At 44.4% G+C, this 11,424-nt stretch overlaps 1 protein-coding gene across 1 annotated transcript; it reads left to right on the top strand.

Annotated features, from left to right (window-relative positions):
- Positions 1-10,325: 10,325 nt before the first annotated feature.
- Positions 10,326-11,048, top strand: SOX14 (SRY-box transcription factor 14). The gene has a single exon (XM_063306123.1). It carries the CDS (start codon positions 10,326-10,328, stop codon positions 11,046-11,048), a length of 723 nt encoding a protein of 240 aa, XP_063162193.1.
- Positions 11,049-11,424: the final 376 nt, after the last annotated feature.

Genomic DNA, 11,424 nt, shown 5'->3' with positions numbered 1-11,424 from the left:
AAATATAAAGGCTATCACTTGTCATCCTTGTGATGGTCATCAGTTGCTTATGGATGCTCTAGACTGGTGAATACTGGTAATACATGACAGATATATTTCTGGTTAGCTCTGAAGAATCTGGCAGCATGGCCAGTGACACATCAGGATAGGGTTTTTTTTTTCATTTTTACTGTCTATATCATAATGCTTCCCACATATTAAATAAAAAATTATGTTCTAAGTATCATAGAATATTAATAGAAAAGCTAGAAATAGCAAAGATATTTTCTGAGTAGTAGGATTATGGAATAAGCTCTTAAATGAGAAACCCCTAATCTCCAACTTTGGGTTTTATAGCCAAGCAAGGATGGCAGAATGGAAGAGGGATAATAATATGCAACAGCATTAAGCATTTGGAGAAAGGCATCATGGGATTTCTATTTGCTTTTCTTAAAAAAAAAAACTTATGCCCCTCTTTTATTCTTCTAGATACCAGGCTGACCAAAATGAGTGATACAAAAATGGAACATACAATAATTAAGTAAAACAAAATTATCATAACAAATGGTTGACAGGAAGCTAATAGACCACCTAGCATAGAACATATAGACTAGCAGAGGTCCACTTAAAAACAGAGGGCAAATAAGTATTGACATAGCAGTTGAAAGTATTTCAAAGTTTATACTAGACAATCTTTTACGAAAAGGGTTATTTCATAAATGGGGGCCATTATGTATGTGTGTATGCCCCTATACAGAGACACGTATACATTTATACATGCTCACTTGTCACATATTATGTTTCCTATAAAAGGGGTAATCATCAGAATCTCATCTGATGATCCCAAATCATGAACAGTTTAATATTAAGAAAACTGCTCTTTCCCAGCCCATGACATAGTTAGGCATGAAAGCTAATAATGTACCTGAATTTCTTTCCAAACGTTGTAAGCTAAAACAGTTGCAGTGAAGATAATTTGATAAGGAGTATTCTCAACAATGGTTGACAGTTGATATTCCATTCACAATCAAAGACTGTCTGAGTGTCTATCAGAACTGTTACTTTAAACTATTAACCATCAGCAATTTGCTTGACAAGATTGCAGTTGTCTTATGAAGACAAGCACAGAAATGTGATTCTGTTAAATCAACTAACAGTAGCTTCCATGCTATCCTAATTGCAAACTTACCTTAACAATAGAACATTATTCAAGTTTTCTGAGGGATATGATTGGCTGCTTTTACAGGAGTGGGGAGGAAAAAGAAAACTGCCTCCCATACACTATTGCTTTTCTCCCAAAAACTTGTATAATATAGAATTGGTTTGATAGTAGTAGCATTTCTTTGTGCTCATTCAGTGTTTTGAAGATTTTTGAAGCAACAGTGGCTTATGAGGAAGACTTCTAAGACTTCTCTCCCAACATTTGGCAGCTACAGTTTGTGTAAGTATCATAGGATGCTCTTTGAAGCTGTATTGGCTTTGGGTATGTTTACAGGTACAAGGAAAGGATTTCCTTTGCCTGTCCACTGGGCTTACTCATCTATTATGATTGTCTCTAGAGATTCATCTTAAATCTAAGTCTCCAAAAATATGAATATAATCAGGAGACGATTTTCTTGACTGTGCCATAGATTTGAGCCTTTCTCCTGGGAGTAGTTAATTCAGCCTCCCTCTTAAATGGCTTAAATGAGTTAAAAACGACAAGAACGACACATCATTGAGGAAAGGCATTTATTTTGAAAGCTTACCAAACTGGCTTTAACTCTTTCTTTGAATAACTGCTATTTCTGCTTAATTGTTTATGTCACAATTCAGAAGAAATAGCAGTACAATAGATACAAATAGACACAAACATGAAGGATAAGGCTGTTGTGACTATTAATCATGACTGCTACACATTACCTTCAGTAATAGAAGGAGTAGGACTCTCTGTGCCACTTGCTGGGAAACGTAAATGAAATGATGCTATTGTACTCATGTTTACTGGTAGTGGCTGGTCACCATGTGTAATCAAAGTATTCTTATAAAGGAGAGCAAAGGCTGATCAGTGATTAAATAATTTCATTTTGTTTCTTTTCATAAAGGACACCTGTCAGGATTCTGTCCTAACCCTAATCTTTAAACTATCCCTTTGTTTTAGATGACTGATACAAGGCTAACTGACTGTGAACACATTTAAGGTCTCAGTTAACTAGGCTGCTAATCATCTTGATAAGCTTGATAAGGTTTGTAGCGTTTGATCATCCTACCTGTTGCATTACTGTCTCTAAATATCTCTTATTTTAAAACATGATAAATCATCATAGATGACCTGCTTGTATTTCTGGCATGTGGTTCATTATGCTGAGACACTGTCTTCTCTCTTGAGTTTTAAATGTCACTCCATGTTTGTGCTCAACCCTCAAAGAAATCTCTTTTTAAAACAAATTCAAAGCTCAGGATGGAGAAGAAGGAAATGTAATTGGCATAGGTTCCTATGACATTCACGCAAACATGTTATTTATAGTTGGCTAAGGGAATCATAGTTTCCAAGAATCAAGGCACTGTAACTAGAACACTACTGGGAAAATACAATATGTTAGGAGCAGAATTATAACTTGAGTAAAGTTATATCTGGATCCTTCATAGGAAATGTCTGCTAACTATATTCTTTTTATGGCCCTAAACTATCATGTATAATTTAGTTGTGTTGTCAAAATTTCATGATTAGTGACAGCAAAAACTACTAACAAATATAATAGAATTAACAAGACATAAATTACTTCTAAACAAATTAAATTCTTTTTTCAAGTACAATCCTGTATATATCCACAGTATGCAGAATTTAATGGGACCAACTCTCTGGAAAGTTGCAGTCTTGGCTTTTAAATTATTGGTAAAAAATCCCCCACATTGACACATTATCAAAATTTCATTGACATGTAGCCTTTTCTTAAAAACTTGCCTTTTAAATTGAAAGTATTGTTAATTTTAATAATAAGAGTATTAAAAAAGAAGTCAGCTGGGCTTTTTCTGTTGCCAAGATTCTTTGGCAACAGAAAAAAGAGCCCAGTTGCCTTCTCCTTTTTATTCCTGAATCTCCCTACTGTGGAATTTCTTTGTTTCTTAAAAGATTTGGGTATGTTACTATAATAGAAAATGTTTTAGATGTATTTGATGAAGAAGCAAATGAAGATTTTGTTTCCTTCTAGTAATAAGGATTGCTATGACCTGTTGTTTACTTTAATAAAAAATAATGCCTTATATTTAAAAGAAATTACTGTTTTCATTCAAAATCATCACAAGATGAGGTTCTGGTATATGTGTTTATGTATTTTAACAAAATATGTTAATCTGAAGATTCATTTGTTAAGACAGATAATCAACTTTAATTACTTATTAAAATAATAGTTATTCATAATCACTTAAATTTGCAATCCTTCACATATTAATTTAGGAGTGAATCCTATTAAAATTAGTGGGATTTACTTTTTTAGTAAATACATAGGATTATTCTGCAAATGTACTTTCTGCTCATTTCCCTCTATATAAACTGTTACCTGGAGCATTTAGATTTCTTCGGGAATGCTACAGTGCTTCAAAGTATATGCAGATATTAAAATACACTGCTTTGCGATTATGGATTACTGCAGATTAGCATCAGTTTATTGCACAATCCTAGGCCTGCTTTGTTAAAAAAAAAAGTCATTAAATTAATTGTTGGTATTAACTCCAGTATAAATATCCTCACAGTCCAATGCTATCTGTATTTGTTACTTGAGTAAATGTCTGCAAATACTCCACCTGTAAATGTCAAGGAAGTAGATCAAACTGAAGACCAAGTTACCTTCAGAAGATTTAATTTTGAAACTCCATCTGTGGCCTTCCAAAGATAAGTGTTCATTTTACATGTACTGATCCTGAATAAGGGAGTAAATAGAAGGCTATAAAAACAGACAACCTAGAAAGAACATCATAAAAACGTGTTTGTTTGTTTATTTATTTCTCAATCAAATTTATAGGCTGCCCAACTCATGATGATTCCAAGTGGCATACAAGTTAAAAACAGATCCAATACAATTAGTGGAAGAACTGAATGCCAGATTGCCTATGAATTTGCTTGGAGTTTTGTTTGGGAAATGAGGGGAGAGAGAGAAAGAGAGAGAGAGAGAAAGAGAGAGAGAAAGAGAGAGAGAGAGAGAGAGAGAAACTTACCCTGGACATATCGTTTAGAAGTTCCACTATTTTTTATTCATGCTAATGTGGCCTAGAATTGTAGTCTTTCAAATGGCTTTTCGGTAGTTTCTGAGTGCTACTTTTTATTTTTCCAAATTAAACCAGAAGTTCTGGATCTTTTACCATTGCACCATTATTTTTAGCTGTTAACTTATAATGGGAAGTTTAAAAAATCTGAGGAGGAAGGTAATGGAAAACCATTCCCATACTGTTGTCAAAATATTACATGGATGTGTCCATGAAAGCATTTGGGATCAAGCTCAAAGTGAAAGAGAATTTACATTTGGATGGATGGATGGATGGATGGATGGATGGATGGAGGAAAGATCTTCTTTTTCTTGTAGTAATTTGGTTATAGTTTTTGTTGTTGTAGTTAAATAGTCACATCATAATCATTTTAATCAAACTAGGTGCCATGACTGCTTCAGTATTATGGACCTCATTTTTGTTTTACTTGGGTGGTGGTGGTGGTCATCAAACATCTCAAAGGCTTAGGGTGGAAGTCTGCACTATGCATGTGAATGAATGCAAGTAAAGATTAGATAGAGATAGATGGATAGATAGATAGATAGATAGATAGATAGATAGAGCATAATGCTATTTCACATTGTTTCTTTAAAATTCTACTTCAACACTTCTCAGGTTCACAAAGCTACCAATGCAGCATATTGGAAAGGAGAGTGGTATTGAAGTTATCTTGAAAATGCATGAAGTCCTTCCAGACACCCTTGTCTGTGGCCTTTTATGGGACACACAGTAGGCGTTTGGGTTTTTACTGAATCCCATTCACTCCCATCATTAAAACAAAGCTGTTCATCCTCCAGTACCAGGACCATCCTCATGTCCCTCTTCTGAAAAGGCAGCAACATCAAGTAATTAAATCAGTCTGGGAGAAAAACCAATCTGTCCCAGGGCACGGAGATACCTGAGGACAAAGAGGAAACTGGCTGCTCCTTTTCATGGTATTTCATTTTGTTGCCAACCCTTTTGGGTTGTTCCTGGCCTAAATTTTGGGGGGTGGGGGGTGAGCATGGAATGAAATCTTAAGACGTCTGATTGACGTTGGCCATTTGGCTGGCGAGTTTCAGCCGACTTGTCGATGGTTCTCAAATGAAGACTCCGACAGTGAATCATCAGGGCTAGCTAGCATTTGCTTAGTCCTACTTCTTACGATGCCGGATGCATTTGCGCTTACTTCATTTTGGGATTTCTTTAATGAAAGTTTGTGGCGGGGGAAAGGAACCTTGTTTGTATGTATGTATGTATGCATTTATTTATTTTCTATCCCGCCTTTATTATTTTTATAAATAACTCAAGGCGATAAACATACCTAATACTCTTTCCTCCTCCTATTCTCCCCACAACAACAACCCTATGAGGTGAGTTGGGCTGCCAGAGAGTGACTGGCCCAAGGACACCCAGCCGGCTATAATTTGGGACCGTAACTTGAAGAGTTTTAAAACACCCCCTGAACCTCCATCCTCCCATGACGACTGCTTTCTCCTGGCAACAGGTATAGGTGTCCCAAAGCCAGAAGTGTTACATCTCATCTTTGAGGTGAGTATGTGTGTGAGAGAGAGAGGTGGGGAGGAGGAATGTATGCGGCGAGCATGTGCTCCTATGACTTCGACATTAATTTCTCCGTCTGCCCAGGAGTTATTGGCAGAGCCACCTCGCTCGTCGATAGTCCAAACAGTGATGGAACTATCTGAAAGCCTCTCTTCCGCAGCCGACGAAATACTTAGAAAGCGCAGCTTCCATTCCCAAACAACTGGTCGCCCTGACGCCCCGCCAGCGAGATGGCGCTTCAACAGAGGCCGGACTTCTCTTATCCGTAGGGCAAAATGGCACCAGCTGCATTAACGGTCCCAAGTGGGAGCTCCCCGCCGCCCCCCCCCCCCGCCCCTCCCCGCCGATAGCAACGCTTAGCGTTATTACGGGAAGGTGCTTTGGTGAATGGAGAGCACCGAAAAGACTGAAGTCTGGGAAAGAAGGAACTGCCTCTTCTCCAATGGTGAGGGTGTCCGATCTTGATCGAGCTTCCCTACCCAAAGTTCAATTCGATTTCCACACTGCCCAACTGGATCTATTAGAAGTCCCGAGCTGTCTCTGATCCTCGAAAAACGGGCGCAGCAAGAGCCTCCGAGCGGCTGGAGGGATTCCCAAGGGACCAGAAGGTTTGGAAGAGGAAGCAGCAACACAGCCTGGGAGACGGGGGGGGGGGGGGGGGCGCTAGGAAGCCTGATTACCCCAGCAGAGCGCCTCTGGCCAGTAAGTCAGCCCCTCGCTCTTGTCACGAATCGGGATAAGGCCGTTTTCATTTCTGTTTGCGAAAGGCTGCCTTGCGTTTTCTCCCACAATGAACCTTTGAGTTTATTCCCTCTTCTACCGAGGGGGAAACTAAGGCAGAATGAAAGAATTGCCTGAGACAGCAGTATTTTGTTTGACACTGGGAGCTCGCCAGGATCAACTGGAGTGCCTGAAATTGGAGGCAAAATTGTGGGCAAGAATAGGGTTGCTCCTGGATGACTTAACTGCTGAGGAGAAAGTCGCTCGGTTTCGGGTCACTAGCAGTACTTTCATTCCTTGGTAGAATGGGCGCAGAGAAGTTTTAGGAAAGGAAGACTAACCAAGCTTTCACGCGAGACGAAATAATTGGGCAGCTAAAGCTTTCTGAGCTTCTCTTCTTGAAATCTCCCATTGGGACTACAGCTCAGGATCTCATAAATGCTTTTCTCTCCCCGACACCTCCCCTTCGAAATGTTTCCCCAGTCATTTAAGGCAGGACAAAAAAGACATGTGTGTGCGTGTTCTTGCGTGCTTCTCGCTCTGTGATGTCTGAAACAGGTGAGCGCTTCTCTGCGCGCTCTGCTCCCCCGCCCCCCTCAAGGGCTGCTGCGAATTGGGAACTGTGATTCCTTCTCCGACCCAGTTAATGTTATATATACCCATTTTATGCTAGTATAACATGTTTTTGTTCGGGGTTTTAGGATGTCACCTCTATTGAAAACTCTAAAAATGGCACTCGGAGATCTCTGCACCTAGAGTTTAAGTCGTCCAAGAAAACACGTGTGCACGTGCATACACAAGCATCTATCCACTCGAGTTAGACCAACTTACAATTGACGGCCTTTGACCGCATGGTCGGATTTTTCTAATTATTAGAGATCACTTCCTTTTGGATAACCGAGTCTGAATGGGGCTGCTAGGCGAAGTTTTGCCTCCACGCTGCTCATAAATACAGATGCTTTGCGCGCTGAAGCTATTGGCGCCTCTGAAGAAGGATGCGCACCAGGGAAGAAGAAACGCGTCTTATACAGACCTTTTCTTTTGTATTTCTCTTTAGGCACGGAGCGGGCGCTTTATGGTGTGTCTGGAAAATGTATGTATGGGCGTGTATCGCCACAGGGAGACAAGACGAAGCTTTTCCGGTTTGGAGTCTAGAATTTCAAGCTAGATTCCCACTTCGATCTTCTTTTTTAAACGTGGTTACTAACATCCATTCAAAACAGACAAATAAACGAAAGGGGAGCCGTCTTTATATTGTTAAGTTGTCCCATCAAGAGAACTCAGTTCCAGTGACACGCATGTACACAATCGACAGCTGTCCTTGGAGTCAAATAAAAATTAGGGATGTTATTATTGTTTGGGACACGGAATACTAACACACACACACACACACACAACCGTTGGTTGTAGAGTGCAGGGATCGAGCCGAAATGAAAAAGAATCGGAGCGATTCTGTTGAAAGTGCACATACCAGTACACCTTGCAAAGCGCAGCTTCTTTTCATATGCATGAACCAGGCATTTGTCTGGTGTACGTATGTAACCTCTAAATATACCTTGGGGAGCAAGCGCTGAGCGCCCCGGGCAGAGACGGAAAATGCATCTGGCTGAAAAATGACTAGTGGTTTGCAACTCTTTCCAATCTATTACCTTCTCGGCTGCCAGGCTCTGAGAACGACCCGCCGCTCATATTTGCCAGCCCCCTAAATGGGAATTTGGGTTTTCTCAAGGCAAGAACTTCGAAGAGGATGAGAAAAAGCCGGCGGCATCGGCGGACAGTGGGGTTCCCGAAAGGAGGTGGAAAAGCAGATGTTTTGGCGGGCGGCGCCTGTGGGTGTTGGTTTGGCTGCCGGCCCAGGAGAAAAAAACCTCAGCCTCCCTTCGAGAGCGCCCAAGTCCAGCCAAATCCATGTGTCCAAGATCTGGTGAAGGTCGGTGGCAGGGGAGGTTGGGGAATCTGGGAAAACCGCAGCTGGTTCGAACGGAGAGCAAAGCAGAACAGCCCCGTCTTTTCTTCGGTGCTACTCTAATCATAAGGTTTCCTTATAACGGTATGTAGGAGCGTGGATGGCTACTGAGTGTACTAAGTCTGTGTTGTCTGTGTAATACGCTCCGGAACTTAATCGAAATACAGAATGTGGAGATGGGTCATTTCATCAAACACCTAACCCATCTCCCCTCTCTTTTAATTGTCCAAACGCAGCGTCGCCCTTGCAAAAGTGGATCGGAAGCCACCTCTTTTTTAACCCATCTTTTTGGGGCTACAAAGCCCCTCTATAAAAAACCCAGGGAACCGACTGGAGTCGGTGTTCTGATGAATTGTTGGAAAGAATCCCTTGAAACGTGAAAGCAGGAGAAAGGGCTGCTGTTGGACCGGTTTAAAACTAGGCAGGTGCACAAAGCCAATCCGCCCTTAAAGAACCCGGCCTCTTCGGGGATTCGAGGGAAATGGTTTCCATTTAATAAATATTTTCCCCAAGCCCAAGGGCGTTCTGCGTTAGGCAGCAATTATTCAAAGAAAACAGGCGTGGAAGGGAGAAAGGGCTCCTACGGGCATTTCGTTTTCTTAGAAGCCAGTCTTAAATAGCTCGACAACAATAACACCCCGGGACAGAAAAAGGTTAGATCTTAAAATGGGGGCAACTTAGAGAAACCCGTCACAGAAGCCTCTTCAACCATTTTCGCAGCGTTCATTTGAGCGGGGACTGGATGTCTTGAGGGTTCCCTTCTTTTCCCCTCCGTTGTAGTGAATTCTTGGGAGTGGGGGTATAGTCCTGATTCTCTCTCCCCTTGACGTTTGTCAGAGCTCTTCGAAGGAATAGTTACCGCGTTTGCTTCCCACCCAGCCCTTGCCCGGTCCACAGCATGCCCAGGCTCTGTCCGCCCCGAACTCTGGATGGCTCCGAGAGGGAGGGAAAACGAGGGGCGCTCCTCGCTCCTCCCGCTTCGCTCTTACTTTCAACGCCCCCGCGTGCTCCCTGTTGCCGGCAAATTGACAGGCACTCCGTCTCCCCGACCCCCTTCCAGTGCGGAAGGAAAAGCATGCCCTTGCCCTTGACTCGCGTGCTGCCCCCATTGATAAAGGGACTCGCTTGCTCGTACCCCCACCCCAAGAAAGGAGAGGATTAGAATCCAACCCTGCTTCTCTCTCCACCACTACCCAGCATCGGCGTGTTTCCACTCCTACTCCGCCCCCAAACGAGGGGGCGTGAGGCGTTTTATTGGCTGCCGCTATTAGTGAGCCGTCGAACAAAAGCGGCCCCTTTAATCCCGAGTCTTTAGTGATTTCTTCTCCCTTCGCCCCCCGATTCCCTCCCTCCCCCGCCTCTTTTTCTCTCCTCGCCTTTCCGAAGGCATTCTTTCCCCCGCGCTCCCGTTTCCCGACCGCTGATTGGGCTATCATGTTGGGAGAGTGAACGCCCCACTGCCGCTCTGTCAGCTTGCGCGCCGTCCCGAGCAGGCTCGCCTTCGAAGCGCCGGCTTTCGGGTTCAAGTCCGCGCTCTCCGCTTGCTCTCTCGCCGCCGCCTTTCGCGTCCCACCGCCGCGGCACCTGGGCTCCCGCAACTTCGAGGGGATCCCCAGCGACTCTCAGGGGAGCGCGCCACTCCGGGCGAGGCCCGGCGACTGCCTTGCTGCCGCGCCTCCGTCTTAGGCTCGCCGTCCCTCGGGGCACCTCGGCAAGGACTGGATTGCTCGGACAACTGGTATGATCAGCTGAGAGGGAGGTGGTGGCGGCCTTGGTTGGAAGGCAGGCGGGGAAGCGAAGCCGGCGAGTAGGCGGCGTGTGGCGTGTGGGCGGGCAGCGGCTGCTCCAGGAGGCGCGCGAAGGTCCGCGCAGCACCATGTCCAAGCCTTCGGATCACATCAAGCGCCCCATGAACGCTTTCATGGTTTGGTCCCGAGGACAGCGTCGGAAGATGGCCCAGGAGAACCCTAAAATGCACAACTCGGAGATTAGTAAGCGCCTCGGGGCCGAGTGGAAGCTGTTGTCCGAGGCCGAGAAACGTCCTTACATAGACGAAGCCAAGAGGCTGCGCGCCCAGCACATGAAGGAGCATCCCGACTACAAGTATCGGCCCCGCCGCAAGCCTAAGAACTTGCTCAAGAAGGACAGGTATGTCTTCCCTTTGCCTTACCTCGGGGATACCGACCCACTCAAGGCGGCAGGGCTCCCCGTGGCAGCCACGGACTCTCTGCTCAGCTCCCCGGAGAAGGCGAGGGCCTTCCTGCCCCCCACCTCCGCACCTTACTCTTTACTTGACCCCAGCCAGTTCAGCTCCAGCGCCATCCAGAAGATGACCGAGGTGCCCCACACCTTAGCTACCAGCACTCTGCCCTACGCCTCAACCTTGGGATACCAGAATGGGGCCTTTGGCACCTTGAGTTGCCCGAGCCAGCACACCCACACTCACCCGTCGCCAACCAACCCGGGCTATGTGGTGCCTTGTAACTGTACGGCTTGGTCTGCGTCCAGTTTGCAGCCTCCTGTTGCCTACATACTATTCCCGGGCATGACCAAGACTGGAATAGACCCCTATTCTTCAGCGCACGCTACAGCCATGTAACACACAAACCAAACTCCCACTGACAATCCCACACATTGCAGGCGACCTGGAATCCATACGGGCCAGCGGCACTGGCCTAACGAAGGAATCGGAAGCCGTATGTCCTGCATGTACCATACCGTACTCCAGAAACGGTCAGCCTAACCGAAAGCCACTTGAGCGTGGGAAGATGCCCTGGGGAATCTCTGCCACCTGGGCAAAGACTTTGAGACTCTTGGAGGGGGTGGGGGGGGGGGGGGAGACACCGAAACCTTAGAATCAAAAATCCAAAAAAACTCAGTCTTACAGAAAACTTTCATTCCTTGCTTTCTGCACTTGGGGCTCAGATTTGCCTAAAACTTGTACAACTTGTAAATGTATCAAACTTTTAATTGCC

The sequence above is a fragment of the Candoia aspera genome, chromosome 6 (assembly GCF_035149785.1).
Source record: "Candoia aspera isolate rCanAsp1 chromosome 6, rCanAsp1.hap2, whole genome shotgun sequence".
In the NCBI taxonomy this organism is placed as follows: domain Eukaryota; kingdom Metazoa; phylum Chordata; class Lepidosauria; order Squamata; family Boidae; genus Candoia; species Candoia aspera.
This window is presented reverse-complemented; position numbering and strand designations above follow the sequence as displayed.

Bases quoted from the DNA above. Each gene is read 5' to 3' on its own strand.
- SOX14 (XM_063306123.1), top strand. From the start codon at position 10,326: ATGTCCAAGCCTTCGGATCACATCAAGCGCCCCATGAACGCTTTCATG.